At 60.1% G+C, this 20,271-nt stretch overlaps 1 protein-coding gene across 1 annotated transcript; it reads right to left on the reverse strand.

Annotated features, from left to right (window-relative positions):
- Positions 1–2,540: 2,540 nt before the first annotated feature.
- ANO9 (anoctamin 9) lies at positions 2,541–18,963 on the reverse strand. Its single transcript, XM_074148637.1, has 25 exons — positions 18,789–18,963; positions 17,292–17,314; positions 14,669–14,734; positions 14,324–14,440; positions 13,949–14,085; positions 13,185–13,234; positions 12,587–12,645; positions 12,305–12,387; positions 10,801–10,935; positions 10,593–10,689; positions 10,143–10,203; positions 9,060–9,142; positions 8,518–8,622; positions 7,837–8,001; positions 7,713–7,749; positions 7,091–7,202; positions 6,800–6,857; positions 6,540–6,637; positions 6,177–6,343; positions 5,579–5,731; positions 4,640–4,787; positions 3,900–4,010; positions 3,660–3,753; positions 3,417–3,529; positions 2,541–2,568 (listed from the first exon to the last, which is right to left on the reverse strand). Exons 1-25 carry the CDS (start codon positions 18,961–18,963, stop codon positions 2,541–2,543), a joined length of 2,475 nt encoding a protein of 824 aa, XP_074004738.1.
- Positions 18,964–20,271: the final 1,308 nt, after the last annotated feature.

Consider the following 20,271-nt stretch of genomic DNA (forward strand, 5'->3'; position numbering starts at 1 on the left):
TTCCCTGCGGGACAGTGGCTTTCCATGCTCTTGGGAGTGGTGTTCTGAGGCTGGGTTAACCCTGGTGCCTTTCTCTGCCGTGCTGACTCGGGCACGTCACCCCTGGCGGAGTCACAGCCGTCTGGGGCTGTCCCCTTCAGACCCTGCACCGGGGCTTGTGGCCTCATCCTGCCTCCTGCCTGAGGTGAGAGTGCTGCTCAGGCACGAATGAAAATTTCTGTGTGGTGTAAGCTCGTTAATAGCCAATTCCTGATGCATTTAACAGCCTGACACTAATTAAATTTAAGCTACTTAGAGCTGCTGGGTGACTGTGTTCCAAGGCTATCGATACAGTATGAAACCAGTCTTTGCTTCCAGCTCCCAGAAATGAGAATATTGCTCCGGGGTGAGGTGCCACCTGGTAAGAGACCTTTAATCACAGTTGCCGCTCCTCTGCGGGGAGGCACAGTGGGCACTGGCTTTTTTCTCTTAAACTGGGGCTGCCTGGACCCTTCAGGGGAGCTTAAGGTGGTGTGGCCTCTTGCGACACGTGCAGCGCTCACAGCGCTTTGTGCAGCGAGAACTGGCTTAATTATGGGAAGAACCATCACTGCACAGGCTTCTGTACAGTGGCGTGGCTCTAGCCACAGCAGGGACTTGGGCCAGCCTGGCTTTTAATTACAGAACAAGACAAATCAGCCCTAATGAGAGAGTTGTTTGTGACCTGTGGTGCTTGGGTTTGCTTATCTGTGTCTTTCTGAGTTCTCAGGGTGGCTGTCGCTGCTGTTACACCTGCACACACACGGGTTCAACCTGTGGCTCCCACGTTTCCTTCAGTTCATCCCCACAACTCGCCTCCAACACAAGGAGGCACCTACTGCCTTTCTGTAGAGGAGGGGATGAAAGGGAGGAGCTCAAGGCTGAGCTTTCAAACCAATTAAAAGTTTCCAGTTCTTTTAAAGCAAAAAGGCTCTAAAGCTTTGAAACGCTCTGGTGGATTTGCCCTGGAGTTACAAGGACCACAAGAAAGCTGGAGACCGAGCGGCATGGGACAGGCAACCGCAGCTGCCTCCCTCATTAGTTGAAATTAGGAAAAATTGAGAGAGGCTTTTTCCCTGTACATTTGTGAACGCAGAGTGGGTGAGGCCGCGTGGGCCTGGTGTAAGGCGTGCGGGGAATCTCGGGGCATCAAAGGGCGGTGTCGGCACTCGATGCTGAGGGAAGAGTCACGCGTTTGAGGGCACATTATCATTCCTGGGCAGCAATGAACACAGACTTTGTTCCTTGAGCATAAATGACTCTGCTTTGAGTTGGTAAACAAATGGATAAAGGTACATGCGGCAGAGAGCAAAGGTGAGAGCCGGGAACGTGCCTCTGTGTGTGTTAAAAGAGTGGCAGCGGTGGCTGCGACACCAGCCCAGCCCTGGATGTAACCTCGGTTCCCTTCTGCTGCAGGGCTCTACAGGAAGAGCGGGAGAAATGCCAGGCTGGCGGGGCTCGGATTTAGGCTGGCAGGTCATGTTTGGAGCGAGAGATAACCCTTGCTAGCCCTATGGCTCAGGGTTTTCTGTGCAGCTGGGTATTTCTGTTACCCCAGCACATTTAACAGATTGGTCTCCCACTGTGCGTGGTCAGAGTCCCGACTTCTAAGCATCTCACCAGCCAGTGCCCACGCTCAGCCCGAGCTCCGGCTACGCATGGGCGCTTCGGCTCCAGCCTTTTCTGATTATCCACGTTAACACTAAAAAGTTTTGGTGGGGATGATTTCTCTGGGAGATGTGGAAGGCAAAGGAGGGAGGCAGGAATGATACCGGTGTGAGTACAGTGAGTCAACAGCAGCTGAAACCCGGCCGCTGGTGTCCCCGTGGGCGTTACCTTTATTTACCGTTTCTGTGGCGGTGGCTGAGCCGGGCACAAGGGCCGGGAGCGCTTAGGGCAGAGCAGGGGCTGGGCTGGGCCCGGGGCCAAACGCAGCCAGGCTAACCACTGCGTCTTTCCAGTGATCCCCAGAGACAGCAGGTGGGAGCTGCGGCCACGGGGAAGCTGTGCCCGGAGCAGGATCGTGGAGAAAGAGGAAGGACTCGAGTTTCTCAGCAGGGCGAGAGCCAGGAGGTCACTGAAGGCAGAGGAAAAAGGGGCCAAAGTGCAACAAAAGAGCTGGCGCGGGAAGCTGGAAGGAGGTAACCGGCTTTTCCTGCGGTGCCGAGTGGCACGTTAAGGCCGTGAGTGATGAGGAAGCCAGGTCATCTCCGGTGGATGAGTGCTGCGCTCGCCCAATGGCAGCCGGGTGCCCACTGCACTTTGTCCCTGGTGCCAAAGCTCTGCCCGGCTCCTCGGCGTCCCGGGAGCGCACCGTCCCGGCTCTGCCACAGCTTCCCCCCTTCTCACGGCCGTGCGAGTCGGAAAGAACCCTGCTCCTGCAAACTGCCCTCACGATGTCACTTCCCAGTTCAAGTCCAAGCTGGGACACGTGGCCCGGTGCCGCGGTGGCTCCTCTGGCGCTGCCAGACCGGGGAGGAGGGCTCAGGTCCGTGTTTCTCGCCCTCCTCGGTGAGCGGGGGCTACACCTCGGTGGAGTACTCCATCATGCTGGGGAGAGAGGAGAGGTGCTGTGGGGAGGGACTGCCTGAGCCAGGAAGCAATGGGGGGTGTGGAAGAATATTCAGGGGGGGAACGGGGCCTTTTGCCAAAAATAAATGGAGAAAGAACAACAGGCTGTTTGTGGGAAATCCCTCCCTCGGTGGGAAGCCAGAGCCTGAGAGCTGAACCGTGGCAGCGTGGGGCGTCCTGAGCCCCGCTCGCCTCTGCTCTCACCGGGATTCTGGGGTGGGAGCCGGGATTCTGGGGTGGCATCCAGGATGGGGTGGCCGTGAAGAGGGTCAGGCTGATCCCTCCTGCGAGAGGGGTTGGTCCATGAAGGACGGCAGCACCAGGGCGGCCCAGCCTGTGGCTCTCGGCTACAGTGGTTCTGTTTCCTGCTGAAATACTTGATGTATTTTTTTTTTTTTTAAGCTATGTTAAAATGGAAAATTTGGGCAAAATTGCTCCTTGTTTTAACTTGTAGCTTTTCTTTTTTCTGAAAGAAAAGCCAAAGCCAAGCAGACCCTTCCTCTGGTGGGCTCTAGTATTGAATTGCCTCAGGTGGGACCCATTTCACTGGCCTCGAGTGCCTACAAGCACCTGGGCTAGTGAGCGGGGCCTGGGGCACGGGGGGAGATGGCACCTCATTTATGGGTGATACAGCCCATCTTAAAAAGTGCATTTTCTGTTGGAGGCCCCGGGCAGAGGCTGGGGTGAGAGCTGGGGGAGAAAGGTGATGGAGGAGGTCCCCGAGGGCAGGAGCCTGCAGCCCCACTGTCCCCAGGCCTGCGGTGGCCAGTGGGGCTGTGGAGGGATGGATCCTGCAGCCGGGCAGGTCTCCCTGGGATGTCACCCACCTCAGTTCTTCACGAAGGTAGGTGTGTTTTCTGACCCGAAATTCGTTCTTCACGGACTTGGGGACATCGGGGACATACCAGGCTGCGATCAGTTTGACGCACAGGGCTGCGTGCTGCGGGGGGCAAAGGCAGCCGCCACGGTGAGGACCTCCCCGTGCTGGTGAAGGTGGCCCAGTCCCCATTTCCCCTGGCCACTGTCCCCCCTGGGTTGCCCCATCTCCTCCCGTCCCCCTGGGTGCCCACCTCGAAGAGGATGAGGAAGGCCAGCCGGGCTGCAAAGATGTGCCAGAACTGGACGGTGTAGCTGTAGTCATCAGCGTTCCTGTAGTCCCGGTACCTGCGGCGCAGCCCCGTTGGTGCCAGCCCGGGCTCCCTCCAGGGGGTCCGAGAGGAGCCACGGTGGCCACCCCCGAGCCCTGCCCCGTGGCTGGCAGGCAGGACGGCGCGGTGAGGGGCTCGGGGCCGAGCAATGGCTGCTGTTACCTGCACTCCGTGATCTCCTGGCCTGGCAGCATTTCGGGCACCTTGGTGTGGGGCTCGAAGTCCTGGACGCGGAAGATGGAGAGGCTGTGGTTGATGTAGCCGGTGGAGCAGCTGCGGGAGGGGGGAGCCATGGCGTCACTGGCCCCGCGGCAAAGGGGGGGCTGTGGCTCCTGGCCAGGCCGGGGGGCTGGGGCATGCCCTTGCCAAAAGCCGCAGCTCCCGTGTCTTTCCAGAGGACACAACGTCCTCTCATTGCCACAAAGACTGTCTCCCTGCAGCTTTCCACTTCTGGGGTGTGGATTCTCCGGTGACTAGTAGTACGGCTGAGCACAGACTGCACCTCCCATCCTGGGGAAGCCAGCACCCATCCAGGGCTCTCCCTCCCCTCCCTGGCTGCCCATTTTCTCAAATCCTGGGGGAAATGGATGGCTCTGAGACTTCTGTCTGGCCTGGCTGAGCTTGGCCAGTGGGCCAAGGCTGAGAGGAAAAGGAGGAGGGCAGTCCCGCGGCTCTCCAACAGTGCAGGGTGCTCTCGCCACTCGGGTACTAGTTTGCCCACCACGGGGATGCCGTGAGGAGTGAGCCAGCTGGGATGCTGAGGATGGTGCCATCTGGAAAGCCCTCCCCTGCTCCCCTTTCCCCCCACTCCACCATGGGGGACCGCTCGGCTGCCTTGTGCTTTGGCACCAGTGGCACCGGGGTGGGCAGGGACACCGCGGGCAGGGCAGTGACAGACTCACTCCACGGCAGTGCTGTTCTCCGTCATGCAGGGGCTGTAGGTGTACTTGTAGACCTGCATGGGAATGAAGTCGGAGGTGATGGCGATCACCAACCCGTTCCCGATGACAGCCAGGATGCCGATGGCCTCCAGGACCTGCAGCCAGATTCCTGTGGGGAGGAGTGGTCAGTGAGGCCCCTCTGATGGCTCGCAGCCACCATCCAAGGACTGCAGACCCAGTCCCAGCTTGGGGACAGGCTTGGTATGGCCAGAAGAGGAAAGGAGGTCGAGGAGGGGCCCCTCACTGCAAGAAAGACATGGAGGGGCTGGAGCGTGTCCAGAGAAGGGCAATGGAGCTGGGAAGGGGTCTGGAGCACAAGGAGAAGGGTCTGGAGAACTTCTGAGGAGTGGCTGAGGGAGCTGGGGGTGCTCAGCCTGGAGAAAAGGAGGCTGAGGGGAGACCTTCTCGCTCTCTACAACTCCCTGAAAGGAGGCTGTAGCCAGGGGGGGTTGGTCTCTGCTCCCAAGGAACAGGTGATGGGACAAGAGGAAATGGCCTCAAGTTGCCCCAGGGGAGGTTTAGGATGGATATCGGGGAAAATTTCTTCATGGAAAGGGTTGTGAAGCCTTGGAAGAGGCTGCCCAGGGCAGTGGTGGAGTTGCCATCCCTGGAGGGATTTAAAAGCCGGGCAGACGTGGTGCTGAGGGACATGGCTCAGTGGTGGGTTGGGCAGTGCTGGGTTGATGGTTGGACTCAATGATCTGAAAGGTTCCTTCCACCCTGGGCAATTCTATGGTTCTATGAAGGAGACCTCCAAGCAGCTCCTCAGCCTCTGCAGAGTCTGAAATCGCTTCTCCTTCCCCAACCCTGTGCTCTTCACCAGGGTGAAGTGATGCCAGTCCCTGGCCAAGAGCTTCAGGCCAGGGAAAGTGTGAAGAGGCTCCTGGGGCCCCGTCTCACCGATGTCGTTGGCCTTCCAGGGCACGATGCGCCGGCGCAGCCGCATCATCTTGATGGCATCCAGGCGGATCTCCAGGAGGTTGTTGCAGAAGGCCAGCAGGGGGGCAAGGGGGAAGGCGGCCACGAAAATGGTGGTGAAGCTGTACTGGATCACTGTGCGGGGGCAACACGCCACATGCCGCTGTGACGCTGCCCCAGAGGGGACATCCCGCAGGGCCCTGGGTGCTCTCTGGGTCTGCCCTGCTTTATGGCTTGTGTCTAAGGGGCTTTGAGGGAGTGAAAGGGGGAGATAGACCTGTCTTGGGGACCCCACACCTCCCAGGGCTGCCCACCTCTCAGAGGGGGATCTGTGGGGGTTCCACCGGGCACTGGTTGACCAGCCAGGCAGAGGGACCACCGTGGGCGTACAGCCATCCCCTTGACACTGCTGGGAGGAGAGGAGGGTCCCAGGGCCAGCACCATTGCCTGCTCTCTCTGGATTTGGGAATGTTCTCCTGGCTGGGTCCCGGAGCTCTCCCTCGCCCATGCAGGGGCTCCCCAGCATCAGGGTGTCTCCAGCCAAGGAGGACACGTGGCTCTGACCTCCTGCCCTACGTACCCATCTCCAAGAACTCATCAAAGAGGCTGAGGAATTCCACCTTGCTGAGATGATAGTTGTTCACCCACTGCCTTCTGCAGGCGTCCGCGTCCTCCTCCTCCTCTTCTGACATCGTGCTCCTCTTCTTGGGGCGCTGCCGCTTCTTGCGTAGCTTGTGGGTTACCCAGCTGGTGAGGAGAGCGAGCCATTGGGACTGCTGCCCGCAGAGGACAGGGGGGTGACCGCTGCCGGGGACAGCCCCGGGGACCCCAGGCAGCGAAAAGGGGGGGATCTTGGCCCAGAGCCCAGGGTTACTCTCTGTGGGAGCTGGGGAGGTCCTGGGGGGGCACCAGTGGGCGCTCCGTGGGCTGGGGGGGACCTTACGGGCCGAGATACTCCACCACGTTGCTGATGGTCTGCTTGAGCAGCATGATGATGGCCATCTGGATGAAGAGGTCGGTGATGCAGCCGCTGGGGTGGCACTGCCAAGGGGCGAGAGGAGGAGCTGGGCACTGCCGGCAGGGCCACCTGGCCCGGGGGCTGCTGGCCACGGCGGCTTCCACAGGAGAAGGCCGAGGTTCCCAGAGCCTGGCCGGGCAGCAGGAGCCGTGTGGGGTCAGGGAGCTCCACGGCGAGTCCCTCACCTCCTCCAGCCTCCACTTGCCAGCGACACGCACGTAGTTCCCGGGGTGGCCGTTGATCCTGAGCGAGGGACCAACAACAGCAGTTGAGCCGCACAGATGGGGCATCATCCTCCAGGCACCGGTGGAGAGGAGGGACTTCCCCCACCCACTGTGCCCACGGGGAGAAGTCGTGTCCCAGGTGGGACCCCTGTGCCTGGCGGGGGACTGGGCTGTCCCTAGACCCTGGGGAGAGTCGGGGATGTGTGTCCCAAACCAGGGCTCCCCTCAGCAACCACCCCGGCCCCCACTCACCGTCCCAGGAAAAAGGCGATGTAGATGAGTGAGGAGAAGTTTGTGAAGAACTGGAAGGTGAAGATCTTGATGGTGAAGTTGTTCTCACGCTGGGATAAGGTTCGTGGTTTCTCTGGGGGAGGGAGTGAGGCCCAGGGGCTTGGTCACAGAGCGGTGGGACCTTGCCCTGTTCCCCCTTGGATGCCCCAGCAGCTCTTTGAAGGTTGGGAAGGGCGTCTCTGCCCCTCGTGGACCCTTCCCTGCTCTTCACTGAGCCCTCTGATGGAGGTGAGCCCAGCTGAGCGGGGAGGTCCCTCAGAGCCATGAGCTGGGGAGAAGGGGCCCTTCAGCTGGGAGGAGAACCATGTTGGGACCTCTCCTGAGCTGTGGTGGCCTCCTGCTCATGCCAGGTTCCCACCCTGGTGGGTGACTGTCCCCCCAAATCATAACGTGGCTGTGGGATGGGCAGCACATGGGCCCCAGGTGAGCCTGTGTGTTGGGGGGCTGGTGGCCTCCCATGGGGACCTGCATGGCAGGAGCTGCCCGGTGGAGGAAGGGAAGGGACGTGCGTTCGGGGACCAAGGGGGTGCTGCTGCTGGGCAGCTCAGGGTGCAGGTGGGAGACAGCCCCCCATTTCCCTTACCCAGGTCACAGAGATAGAGGGCCACACGCCTGTTGACCTGCAGGATGGAGATATAAAGAGAGGGGAGGGTTGGTGGTGGGAAGGCAAGGAGAAGACCCTCTGCCCACCCCATGTCACTCCGCACCTTGGTCATGATGACGATGGTGATGTAGTGCAGCACAGCCCCCGTCATCACCGCCATGGTGTTGGCCTGCTCGCGGAGGAACTCGAAGTCACTCTGGGTGAAGAAAGCTGTTGCCACCACCCGGTAAATGACGAGCCCATGGGCGATGCCGATGAGCACAGCAATCTGTGGAGGAGGGTGACAGCAGGAGGTGAGAAACCCTGTGTGGTGGGCACCTGCTTCGTCCCACCTGGGACCCTTCAAACCCCAGCTTCTTTCACCAGGGCTCGTCTGGACATGGCCCGAAGTGCAATCTTCAGTTAAGGATGAGAGGTTCATAAGGTGGACCTCTACACCTGAACTACTTGTCTGGACTCTCTCCAGTGGCCCACAGGGAGAAACAAGGGCATCAAGGCTTTGCTTCTTCCTACCCTCTGTCTCACCGTCTTCATCCTCACCACCTTCCACCGTGAGAGCAGAGCCCTCAGCCCAGAACCCCCAAGGGTGGTTGGCCTCTTCCATCAGCATAGAGAGGCCCCAGATCCTTGTGATGGGCATGGACCTGCCCTGACAACCCAGATCCTGCCTTTGCTCTCGTCATAGGACCCTTCGAGGTGCCGTTCTTGCAGCAGAGCAGGGAGGGAAGGAGGAAAACCCATGTGCCCTTGAACCAGGTCTTCCTGTGTCCACCCCGGCACCTACCATCACCAGAACCAAGAGGAGGATGATGGTGCTGCGGAAGTAGGAGTGCTGGTACTGCTGGGGTTTGTGCTGCATGTCATTGATCAGCTCCATAGCCAGCTCCTCCTTAAAAAAATAATAGAAAAATCAAACAAAGTGAAAGAAAGGATCCTCCAGAGCTGTGCCCAGGCAGCAGAAAGTCCAGGGGTCATTGTGTTGACAGACATAGGGGATGAGCAGCACCAGAGAAGGACAGGGATGGTCATCCAACCCAAGCCACAGCAGCGTGGCCGGTCCTGACTGAGTTCCGGCCCCTGGGCAGGAGGGGAGGTGACTAGCTATGCGGGGAGATGGCTACTGTCTGCTTAACGCTCTGGAGGGCTCTGTCTCTCCCAGGACTGCCAGATGTTGGGTTTGCTGTTTGTTCAAGTGTCTCCATGAGATGTTACACCTACAGAGAATCAAGCTGGGCCAGGGGGGGCCTGTGAGGTGTCTTTGCTGTGGGTCCAGCTGGCTCCTGCCCTGGGAAGGGAAGCACCAAGCAAGGAAGATGCCATCCTCACCTCTTCCTCGTCCCACCTGTACAGGTCCCAGTTGGTGACCACGGTGGCCCTCTGCCGCTTCCACAGCTCCAGGAACACGGTGGCTGTGGGGGCAAGGAGAGAGTGCAGGGACACTCGGGGGTGGCTCTGGAGACGAAGCCACTCCTCAGTCCCACAGAGCGGGATGGACGGTCCCTCATGGCGATTCAACCTGGAATGCCCCTGGCCACAAAGGACAGGCAGCCACCTCCGCGTCTCAGCGACCGGGGAGGACCTGGAGGTGTAGCAGTGAGTGCTGGGCCCCACGGGGACGGGATGGAGGTGTGGGGTGAGCTTTCCCTGGGAGCCCGGCCAGCTCTGGCCTCTGCAGGGGGTTTGGCATAAACCAGGGTAAGCACTGGGCTGTGCTGCTGAGGTGGGCACCTCCACACGGCCCCCGCCAGGCACGTTACTCTGGATTCATGAGAAATACACCTTCCAAGTGGAAGAGGCTTCCTGCCCTGCACCCCAGCACGGCTGCACCTCTGCAAGTCCATTCAGCCACCCCTTAATTAGTCTGGATTGACCTTCCCGAGCTTGTCCCCGTGTAACCCACCCCACACGCAACATGGTGTCCATGACCTGCTCACGCCATAGTCCCACCATGAAATGCCCACCCTTCACCCACAGTGGGGTTTGTAGCCGATAGGGTGGTGGGATCCCATCAGCTCGTCCCACAGCAGCTGTGAGACCATGCAGTGACCCAGGAAGGTTCATGAGGGGTCTGGGGTCCCTCCTCCCTGCAGCTGTGACCACTTGTCAGCAGGTGCTGGAGAAGCCTGGGGAGAGGCTGCTGGTGCTCTGTAGGAGGTTGTGGTGGGTGAAAGGTCTCAGGAGGGACAGGTAAGGAGTGTTTGGGGAGCTGAAGGAAATTGCTGGGGTGTTTTTGTCCCTTGCTCTGTCTGGAAGGGGCACTGGTGGCCCTGGGAGTGGAGGAGAGAAGGACTAAAAAGCTCCAAAATGGCAAAGCTGTGTTGATGTCCCGTTTTCCTCCACCTGCTTTCTCCCTGAGCCATGACGGGCTGCTCCCTCACGTGTGTTTGGCACCAAGACATGGACACCTACCCCAGATGGCCATGAACATGGCAAACAACACCGTCCCCTCGTTGTCAATCATGTGAGTGACCTGGAGAAGAGGAAGGAAGAGGGTGATGGGGACAGCAGGGTGCAGGGTCTGTGGCACGTGGGGTCTGGGGAGAGGCCCCTGGGCTCAGTGGTCCTCTCTCCACCCAGATCCGCCCCAGACAGGTAACGATGCTGCAGGAAGGGGATGGGCACTGGGGCTTGTTAGGGGGGAACTCGTTAATGGTTGGACTTGACGATATTAAAGGCCTTTTCCGAGTTAAACAATCCTGTGGTTCTCACTCTTCCATGGTGGGGATGGAGATTGGGATCTGGCTACAGAGTTAGTGGAGGTTTCCAGCGGTGGTCACCACTTTTCTGGGGTGGCTTTTCCTTCTAGGGGTGTGGGACCAGCACAGGAGCGTGTCCCCCTCCTGGGAGGGGGGTGCCCACCTTGGCGTAGGTGCAGGTGTCGGAGAGGAGCCAGAAGGGGCAGTTCTGGTCACAGAGCGGGCACATGATGGTGTCGGTGGCTTCGCAGATCTCCTTGCTGGAGAGAAAGGGGTGGAGGAAAGCGAATGGGGATGGTGGCGGCTCAGGGCCACGTGGGGAACAAAGGCTCCTGGAGGGGCTGCGCCTCCGGCGTTCCCCACTGCCTTACCTCACCTGGCTGGAGTTGAAGATGGTGATGCCAGCCACAAAGGTGACCAGCCCCACCACGGCAGCGAATCCCAGCAGGTAGGTGTACCAGCCCAGCCAGGCAAAGTACAGGGCCACCTTCTCACCGAAATAGCACCTGGAAGGGAAGGCGAGATGTGGTTCGGGGCCAGAGAGGAGACCACATCATTAGTGGTCACCAGAAAACGCACTTCCAGCCCCAAAGGGGTGTCAGGCCCAGGAGGGGCCGGGCTGTGTGTGTGTCTGGGGATGGAGGGCAATAGGAGGCTGTGGTGGGGACCGGCTCGGTCTGCACTGTGTGGGGTCCTGCAGGGTCTGGAGAAGCCTGGGAGAAGGCTTCTCCTGCTCTCAGTCAGCCTGGTGACTAAGATTTTCTATTTTTTCAATTTCTTCAAAATATTTTTTCTCCCCCTTGGCTAATACGCGTCAGGGAGAGCCCCTCTGGCTGGTGCCCACCTCCATGGGGAGGTCAGAGGGGTGGGAATGGCTGAGAGACCGAGTTGCCATCGGTGCCTGCAGAGCAATTTTGGAAACGCCGGGGTTGACGGAGATGAGGGGGCTGCGGGGTGCGATGTTTCTCAGACCAGAGCAATTTCTCCCTCTGGGCTCAGCTCCCTCCCTGCAGGGCTTTCACCTCCCGCTCCTGCGGTGGCAGCACCTCGGGGTTTCTGGGGTGGGGAAGAGGGCTGGGGGTGCGGGTAGGATCTGACTGAAGGACCTGCCTCCCCTCCCGTATTCCGGAAGAATTAACTTTCTTCCAGCAGCCAGAGGCACCGATGTGCTCCCTGGCCTTTGCTTAAGACAAACAAAAACCCCAGCAGTCTGTCCCTCCTCCAAATTTCATACTCGGCCCCTTAATCCTTGTGTGACAGCAACAAGTCACGCTGCACTGACGCAGAAGCGAGGAGCTGCCTGCCCTTGTGAGTCCCCGGTGCCTCTGCCGGGCTCGAAGGCTGTAACGAGCATTTGAGGCAGGAGAGCACATCCCCGTTCTAACGTTTCATCTCCCTGAGAGCCCAGTGACTTCATGGAGCAGCACATTCTCCTTCCCCTGACCACCAGGCTTCATTTTCTTCCCCTTTTATCACAAGAGCCGTGCTCTTCCCCGGGTTGTACTGTGGTTATTGGAGCCCCTCGTCGCCTTCGGCGCCCCGAGCCCAGCCTGGGGCTGGACGCGCTGCTCGGAGGCTCCGTGTCCCCTTCCCCTTCCTTCCGCAGGCGGGAGCGTGCGGTTGGAAATGAGGGGGCTCGTTAAAACCTGCGGGGATGCGGGGGTTGTTTCAACTGCGGGATTAGCAGACGGAGCTCGGTGCCGCAGGGATAACCCTCGGGATAAGGACTTCAGAAGCAGCCAGAGACTTGCAAGAAGAGCTGGGTTCAAACTAATTATTTCAAAGAAAACACAGGATCCTGGCAAAGGGCACGGAGCTCCCTGGGTTTCAGGTCTTGGTAAGAGGGACCCGCCGTGCCTCTTCTGCCCGTCTTACCTGATCTTCTCAATTGGCTGTTGGCAAAATATGTCTCTCCAGCGAGCCCATTTCTCCTTGAGGAACTCTGTTCCCTCTTCCTTCTGGAGAGCAGAGCAGTCGGTCGGGTACAGGGATGACGGGGCAGCCCTAACCCCCAGCCCAGCTCCCGGGACCTTCATCCTGCCCCCCACCCAGAGAGGTCTCGATGCAGCCCCAGTCACCCAAAGGTCTCCCACACCCGGTCTCGCTCCTCCACCTCTTGTGGTTTTTCCTCCCAGGCACCCACGTCCCCAGCCTCACCTCGTGCAGGGGAAACGCTGCCTCAAAGACCTTCTTCTTCATCAGGTCCTGCAGCTTCTCTGGTGGTGGAGTGGAACAGAGGAGGTTAGTGAACCTCTGCTCTCTCCCCAGGTGCTCCCTGCCAGTCAGAATCATCCCAAACCTTTTCCGGAGCCTTTGGGGGGGACACACAAAAAAAACCCGCCCGGGAGAGGCTGAGCTATTCACAAGGGATCAGCATTAATCCCTGCGGTTGTGTCGGGTGCCGCGGGCTGCGCGTGCCTGGCTCTGGGAGCCGGCCAGGTTGGCAGGTCCTGGGAGGCTGCCCTGCTCCTCCCGGGGTGTCGGGGAGGGACGGGCTCCTCTGGGGACCCGGGAGAGCGGGGTGGGGGGCTGAGGTGGGGGGCTTGGGGAGAGGGAGGGGAGAGAGGGCTGTTGCTGGTTCCTGCAGCCCAAAACTCCCAGCCTCTGGAAGCAGCAGCAAAATTCCTTGTCTGAGCTGCCCCCTGGCTCTCTGCCCTCTCCTGCACCCTCCTGGGGGGGCAAGTGACTGGGGGTGCCTGTGCCCACCCACCACAGTCCAGGCTGAGCATCCCCCCCGCTGGCCCCCGTCCCTTACCAAAGTCAGGCGTCATCGTGTGGTGCAGGATGAAGTGCACGATCCGTATCCTGAGCAAGGAGAAACTGCGGTTAAAGGAGTCTCTGGGGCTACAGACTGGGATTGTGTGGCCCTGGAAAACGGGGAAGGGCAGGGAGAAGGGCCACGGAGATGCTGGGAGGGCTGGAGCCCCTCTGCTGTGAGGACAGGCTGGGAGAGTTGGGGGGGTTCAGCCTGGAGAAGAGAAGGCTCCGGGGAGACCTCACAGCCCCTTCCAGTCCCTCAAGGGGCTCCAGGAAAGCTGGGGAGGGACTCTGGATCAGGGAGGGGAGCCCTAGGAGGAGGGGGAAGGGTTTGACACTGAAAGAGGGGAGATGGAGATGAGATGTGGGGAAGAACTTCTTTGCTGTGAGGGTGGTGAGAGCCTGGCCCAGGTTGCCCAGAGAAGCTGTGGCTGCCCCATCCCTGGAGGGGTTCAAGGGCAGGTTGGAGGGGGCTTGGAGCAACCTGGTCTGGTGGGAGGTGTCCCTGCCCAGGGCAGGGGGTGGCACTGGGGGGGCTTTAAGGTCCTTTCCAACCCAAACCAGTCTGTGATTCTAAGGTGTGCACCAGAACCCAGGGCAGGGATTGGGAGCTGCTGTGGATGGTGAGGAGCCAGCAGCTTTGCAGGTGGAGGTGGGAATGAAAAGCCTGGCAGAACCGTGAGCTGAGCTGGGAAATGGGTGCTGGGGCGGAGAAAGGGGAGCCCAAGGTGCTGGGAGTCAGTAGCCCAGCTCAGCACCCACCTGGTGGTCACTGGTACTTCATGGTGGGCATCGGGCCTGCTGTCGGGGTTATCAGGGTTCCTCAGGAGCCACTGGTATTTCCGGAAAATCTGTTTTGGGGCACGGACCCCATGAAATAGCTTCTCATCCTCAATTTTCTGGCGGGTGGAAGAGAAGGGCTGTTAGAACGATGCTGGCAGAGAGGCAGGGAAGGGGCAGAGCTGTGAGGTCCAGGGGCCATGACTGTCCTGGGGCTGGGGTCCCCCTTTAATTTTTCAGCGCTGATGTGATCGGCTCAATGCTCCAGGTCTCTCGCGTCTCCTGGGGTGCAGGAGCCCAAACCCGGGCACCACAAGAGCCAAGCACCCGCTGCCTTTTCCTCCTGCAGCCCCTCACCTTGATGGTGAACCCCTTCTTGCTCAGCTCGTCCAGGAACTTCCTCCTCTTGGTCTCCTTCTCGCTGCCCACCTCATGGAAGTCACTCACCAGCACAAAGTCCCACTTCTCTTCATCCTGCCCACAGAAAATATCGGGGGTTTGTGGGGGTGGCAAGCCCAGAGCTCGCTCTCTCAGCTCCAGGTTTGGACCCTCATCGTGACCGTGTAGAGGGTCCCTGGGAACTGGGAGTGGGCAGGAGAGTGGGGATGGGGAAACTGAGGCAGCCGCTGCCTTGACGCTGCCCCACTGCCCTCTTTGAGCTGGGCTGAGCTGGCTGGGAGCGTGGGGGGGGGCGAAGCTTACCCGGGGGACAAAAGGGTATGAGTCTTCCAAGGGAAAATGCCTCCAGGGGGTCAACAGAATTTCATCCTGCAGGAGAGAAAAGGACTGAAGGCTTCAGTGGGGTCTCTGGCAGATCCCTGCCTCCGGGCACGGAGCAAACCTCTGCCTGCAGGGGCTCGGGTGGCATCGGGCTGCCCTGGACCAGCGCCTGCCGGGGACACCGGGACCAGGCTGCCCTGGAGTGCGTGTGGGCACACAGAAACCTGCCCCTCGGCAAAGCCCCCCCGGCCTTCAGGTGTCCCGGGGTGTGCCGTCGCTCCTACCCCCAGCACATCGGAAGAGACAGAGCCCATTCGATAAACGGGCATTTCCACACGCGCCCCAGACCCACCCGGCCCCTTCTCCTGCCGGCACCCACCACGGGGTGCCCAGGGAGGGGGGCACGGCCAGGCTCCCCCTAAACCTCCTCCCGTGCTCTCCCCTCTCTGGTTTGGGGTCTCCCTCAGCCAAATACAGCTTCGCGTTCGGGGTTCTCAGGGGACCGCTGCTCGACGCTGCGCTCCTCTCCACGCTGCAGCGGCTTTCACAGCCTTTCATCAGCCCTTCCCCTCTCCACCTGCTCCTGTCGGGGCACTGCCAGCTTTTTGGCGAGGGTGGGGAAGGGAGTTCTAAACTCCAGCGAAGGGAGAGCGGGGCACGGACCATCGGGGGCTTGTGCAGCCCTGCAGCCAAGCAGGTGAGAAACCTGGAACACCTCCTGTGTGGAGGAAATAAGGAGGCCCCGTGGCAGCTGCCCTCGGCGCAGGATGATCATTTCCCGTCCTAGGGTGTCCTGAAGGATGCCGCAGCAAGCATCCCCGGGGTGGCCTCTGCCCAGGGTGATTTCCCAGCCCAGGGTGTCCCAAAGGATGCTGCAGCGAGGACCCTTGGGTGGCCTGGACCTGGTGGGTGCACAGGACTGGAGCTCATCAGCTTCAAACCGCTTTGTCCCTGGCTTCCCTGGTGTCATCTCAGCCTGGTCTTGCAGCCACAGCCTCTCTTGGGCAAGAGGGGATTACTCCAACCTGTCTTTCAGTGGCTCGGCAAGAGCCAGGCTTCAGGTCCCAGTGAATGCGCTGAGTTTGACAATGACATGCTCCATGACAGGGGCAGGGAATGAATCTTGTCTTAAAAATGGCATTTTGGGGGTTTTTCTGCAGTTCTCTGATGTGACTGATGGCGCAGCCCCACAAACAGTTATGTCTCCTGTCCCCAGGGCACGGTGACGCCGCACGGAAGCGGGAAGGAGCTGCCAGGGGACGGGGATATCATCAGAATTGCCACCAAGGAGCCGAAGTGGTGCCCGGCCAGACGAGTTCCTCTGGCTGCAATCTCGGGGGCAGAGCCGGGTGGTGCAACCGTGCCCTGATGTAAGATCTGGGTGCCAGGCTCTGCCTGGAGAACGAGGCCATGGGAGCGGGAGAGACCGGGATGGGGAAAGGGCTGAAATCCTCTGCCAAATCCTCTCTCACGTGGAGCTGGGGCTTGGCTTCTCCCAAAGCGGGAGCCGGGAGGAGAGTGATGGACAGAAAGGCGAAGTGAGGAGGCTCGAGAAGGATGTTCCCCCCAGAAGGTGCTGCTGCAATAAGAACCAGAACTTCTTGCTGCTAAAAGGTATCCCCACTTAGGTCAGGACGCAGAGGGGGGGTCATGGTGCTGTCATCTGCTCCGCCAAAGCTCTGAGCAGGCTTTGGGGTGGAAGAGCTGGGCTTTGGCTCAGGTTGGTGTCCCCAGGAGGGTGAGTGCCTCTCCCTGGCCAAGAGCCCATCTCGGGGCACAGGGGTGGGAGTAGGAGTCTCTGCCCCCCGGCTGATGCTGGCACAGACCTAGTCCAGCACCACCTCTCCTCAGGTCACCGTGTCCCGTTCCTGCCGGGCTGGTTTCTCAGATGGGCTGCCAGGGCTGCCACCTCCCAGCTCTGCCTGCGTCCCTGCCATGGGGAGGGGGGTCTCAAGGTGTTCCTAGATGCACCTCGACACAGCGTCCCGCTGGTGTTGACCCCAGCAGCGCTCAGGAGGAGGTGAACGGACCCGGTAGCATCCCAGCGTCTGTCTCCAGGTGGCTCCCAGCCCCGCTGGCCGCAGCCATGGTCCCCTGGTCACAAACCAAAGCATCCTGGCCAGTGCATGCATTTCCTGGGGAAGCAGCTGATGGCATTTCCAAGGCAGGTTCACAAATGGGATGTATCCAGCCACGGGGCTTGGGCTGCGTAGCTGGGCTGAGGGTCTGCAGCATCGGAAGCCTTCCCCAAGATCCCTGCTGGTGCTACCAGCCCCTGCCTCTCCCTCCCCACGGGGAGAGCATTGGGGCTGAGCCTGCAGAGCTTCAGCAGAGCATCCTTCCTCCACCGGCATTCCCGGTCGGAATGCTGCCGGTCCCTCTGACCTGACACTGCCAGATCCTGCCCCTGCTTCTCCGTGCTCCCAAAATAGCAAGCACCGACTCCAATCCCGTGAGGGACTCGTTGCTGTTTAATTTTCCGGCTAAACCCTAAGAACGGGTTGGGGTGCTCCCCAGGCCGCCCTGTACGGCGGCTCTAGGCAGTAAGGATGCGGTGGGAGCGGGGTCTGGCTTTTCTCCCTGTTCCCATAGCAACATGATTTACCGCCTGGTACCCGCTGCGCAGGACTGGAAAACGGGGGGGAATTTGCCAATTACTGGCAGATTAGCCCCAGCGATTCCCAGCGCCCAGCTGCGGGCGGTGACAGCTCCAAACTGCCTCGGGCGGCAGAGGGGGATGAGCAAACCCACCCTGAGGGGAGCCAGGGGCTGCTGTAAGCCTTGGCTACCGGGGCTTTCTCCCGGGAGCCCAGCCTGCTTTTGGGGCCGGATGCGGTTTGTTGGCAGGGACGGTGCAGAAGGCAGGGAATTGGCATCACTCGCACTCCCACACCTATTCCTCGTGTCCCGGGGGACGAGCAATGCTGTGGGACAATGCCGCTTTGCCCCAGCAGCGCAGGGCAGCCAGTCAGCCCCGCGCAGGAGAGGCCACCTCAGCTCTGGAGCCCTTGTGTAAACCCTGGACTCTAATCCCTGCTATCGAGGAGGACGGTGCCCGTTTCGCTCTTTCCTGCCCCGCCATTGGAGACCCACTGGGCAAAGGTGTAGGAGGAGTAATCTGCACGGTGAGAAGGAGGAATTTCAGTGCTAGAAAGGGGTTGTGTGCCCTGAAGTGTGGCTGGATTCAGTGGGTCCTTGTCCCCTTGTTGCAGGGCAGGGACCCCGCTGCCCCGAGTGAGGGTACTGGGTCCTTTAGAGACGGTGACAGGCTGGGGCTGTAGTCACCCGCGTGAGTAACTCAGGGAAAGGACCCGGACAGGATCTGGCATCCTTGTTTTCCTTTCCAGTCGTGGATTGGGGAGGGCTTGGGTGGTTCCCGTCACCCACACTGAGATGAGCAAATTGCTTTTATCTCAGGGATGCTTCTTACAAGCGCTTCCCTCAGAGCACTTAAATCTTACCTCATAGTTTCCCAAGAAATGTGACAATCTGTAATTGAACAGGCAGATAGTACACCTATACGTTTACTGTTGCCCCAATCTAGAGAGTTTCCCTGGCTTTTTGAGTAAAAGAAAACTGATTTTTTTATTTTTTTTTTTTCTTTCAAGCTGGAGAAATGAGACTTCTCAGCTCCCCTCTCCCCTTACTTTATTCCAGGTAGACCTGGGGCTGTCACCTCCGCTGCTGTTCATGATGGATTTACACAAGGGAAAGACCTTGGTCTCGTTCTAAACCAAACCGTCCCTCTCTGATCCGTGCTCTGGCCCCTCTGATCCCCGGTACCCACCCCCGGGGCCACGCGTGTCCCCCCCGGCCCGAGCCCGATGGTCCCGGGGCTGGTGCCCGGGCTCTGCTCTGCCCGGCTGCCGGCGCAGGGGCGGCAGAGCCCGCAGCGCACCCCACTTTCCCCACCACGAGCAGGAGATTGCTGGCTGGGAAGAGGAACCGGCATTTTGTGGTGCGTTTTGAGGGCTTTAGAGGCTGAAAGCACGGGAGCGGCAGAGATCAGAGGTCAGAGCGACCCACGTTCCCAAGCCGCGGGTGGCCCAGAGGTGCTGAAAAGCAGCTTTTTGGGAACAGGTGGACAGTTTCCGTCTCCTACCTGCATGGTGAAGCGCAGAGCCTTCCTCGCCCCCCGGCTCCCTTTGCTGCCCCGGGCAGGTCTCCGCGGGGCCGTCGGTCGGGGACGCAGCCGCCGGCGGGACGGGCTGCGGGGCTGGCGGGGGCTCCTGGCCGAGCACGGTGTCCTGCCCCGTCTCCTTCCCCCGAGGTCTCATGTGCACCCAGCAGCGCCCCGACTTCCGCGTGGGACAGCCCTGCCTTGGGCGGGAGCCGCGGCTGCCTGGCAGCGGGCAGATACCGGGGAGGCGGCGAGAAAGTTGCCCTTCACCCCGGCCCCGAGGGGCGGCGAGACCGGGACCGCCCCGCAGAGCCGGGGGGTGACCCTGCCGAGCTCCCCTGGCTCTGCCACCCCTGCCCTCCTCCTCCTCTGCCCCCTCGCTGCCGGCTGCATCCTGCCAGGAAGGATGTGACCGTCCCCAAAGGGTGTCACAAACGGGCAGAAGGAGGAAGGAGGCATTAGCAGAAGCTCTAGAAAGCGTTAAACTATTTCTGGCAAGGAGGGGAAAACCCCATCAAACCTAAAAAGAGAAAATGAAGCTGGGCTGTGTGTAACCTGCCTCATTCTTGGGGTGAAGCCTGGGCGCTGCAGAGGAGATCGGATGCGAGAGGCAGGGGATGGGAGCATCCCGGGCTTTGAGAGCAGATGGGATGGGGCCAGAGGTGAGTTTGTGACAGCCAGGGAGAGGAAAAGGGGCAAAGCATGAGCTTCCAGCAAAGTGGGGAGGCTGCTCCACAGTTTTCCCACTTGAACGCAGCCCTCTTCCCCCCTGCCTTGGCCAGGACCCTCGTTTGCTCTCCATTACTCTGGTTCCCCCATGTGAACCCTTCAGCAACCCTTCTGTGAACCTCAGAGGAGCTCTGCCTTCCTGGAAGGGTTGGACAAAGACCGAGAAATCCTTTCTCCGTGCCTCGCTGCCTGGCAAACACAGCGCTGGGAGCCGAGTGCTTCTGCTCCCCGCGTGTAACAGTGCTGCTGCACGAGGGGCACCAGGGTTTGCTGTCAACGGTTACAGGAACATCTGTAAGTATTTTAAGAGCCCTTAAGAACAAGTATCCCCTCCCTCCCGAAGAGGAAAGCACCAACGTGTGCTCTGAATGTTCCTCCAAACCACAGAGCCCTCCTGCCTCCCCGCTCCTGAAACCTTGTCCCTTCTAAGGAGATAGTTCCTAGAGTACGATTGCTCCAGCCTCTGCTGTCCTGATGGGATTTGTGCAGGGATGCTCAGCCACTGGAAATCGGAACCAAATCACTGAACGCTTTTTTCATTCACAAAGGCTTGACCCATCTGGGACCGTGGCTCGGAGCAGGGTATAACTCTCTTTTCACAAGAAGAGTGAGTGAGCAGGTTGTTGTGTGTGAGCCAGCTCTGACAGCTCTCCTTGTGTCTGTTGTCTGGGGTTTTTTGTTGCTTTAGTTTCCAGGGGAAGAAGAGCTGCCTTGGCTGGGTATAGCAGGTCTGGGT

Source organism: Numenius arquata, chromosome 6, assembly GCF_964106895.1.
Source record: "Numenius arquata chromosome 6, bNumArq3.hap1.1, whole genome shotgun sequence".
Taxonomy (NCBI): Eukaryota; Metazoa; Chordata; class Aves; order Charadriiformes; family Scolopacidae; genus Numenius; species Numenius arquata.

Excerpts from the sequence above, each read along its gene's own strand:
- ANO9 (XM_074148637.1), bottom strand. The coding sequence starts at position 18,963 with ATGAGACCTCGGGGGAAGGAGACGGGGCAGGACACCGTGCTCGGCCAG. Across the intron at positions 10,690-10,800 it reads TTCAACTCCAGCCAGGTGAG|CAAGGAGATCTGCGAAGCCA; the intron begins GTAAGGCAGTGG and ends CTTTCTCTCCAG. Across the intron at positions 3,530-3,659 it reads CCTTCCTCATCCTCTTCGAG|CACGCAGCCCTGTGCGTCAA; the intron begins GTGGGCACCCAG and ends TGCCCCCCGCAG.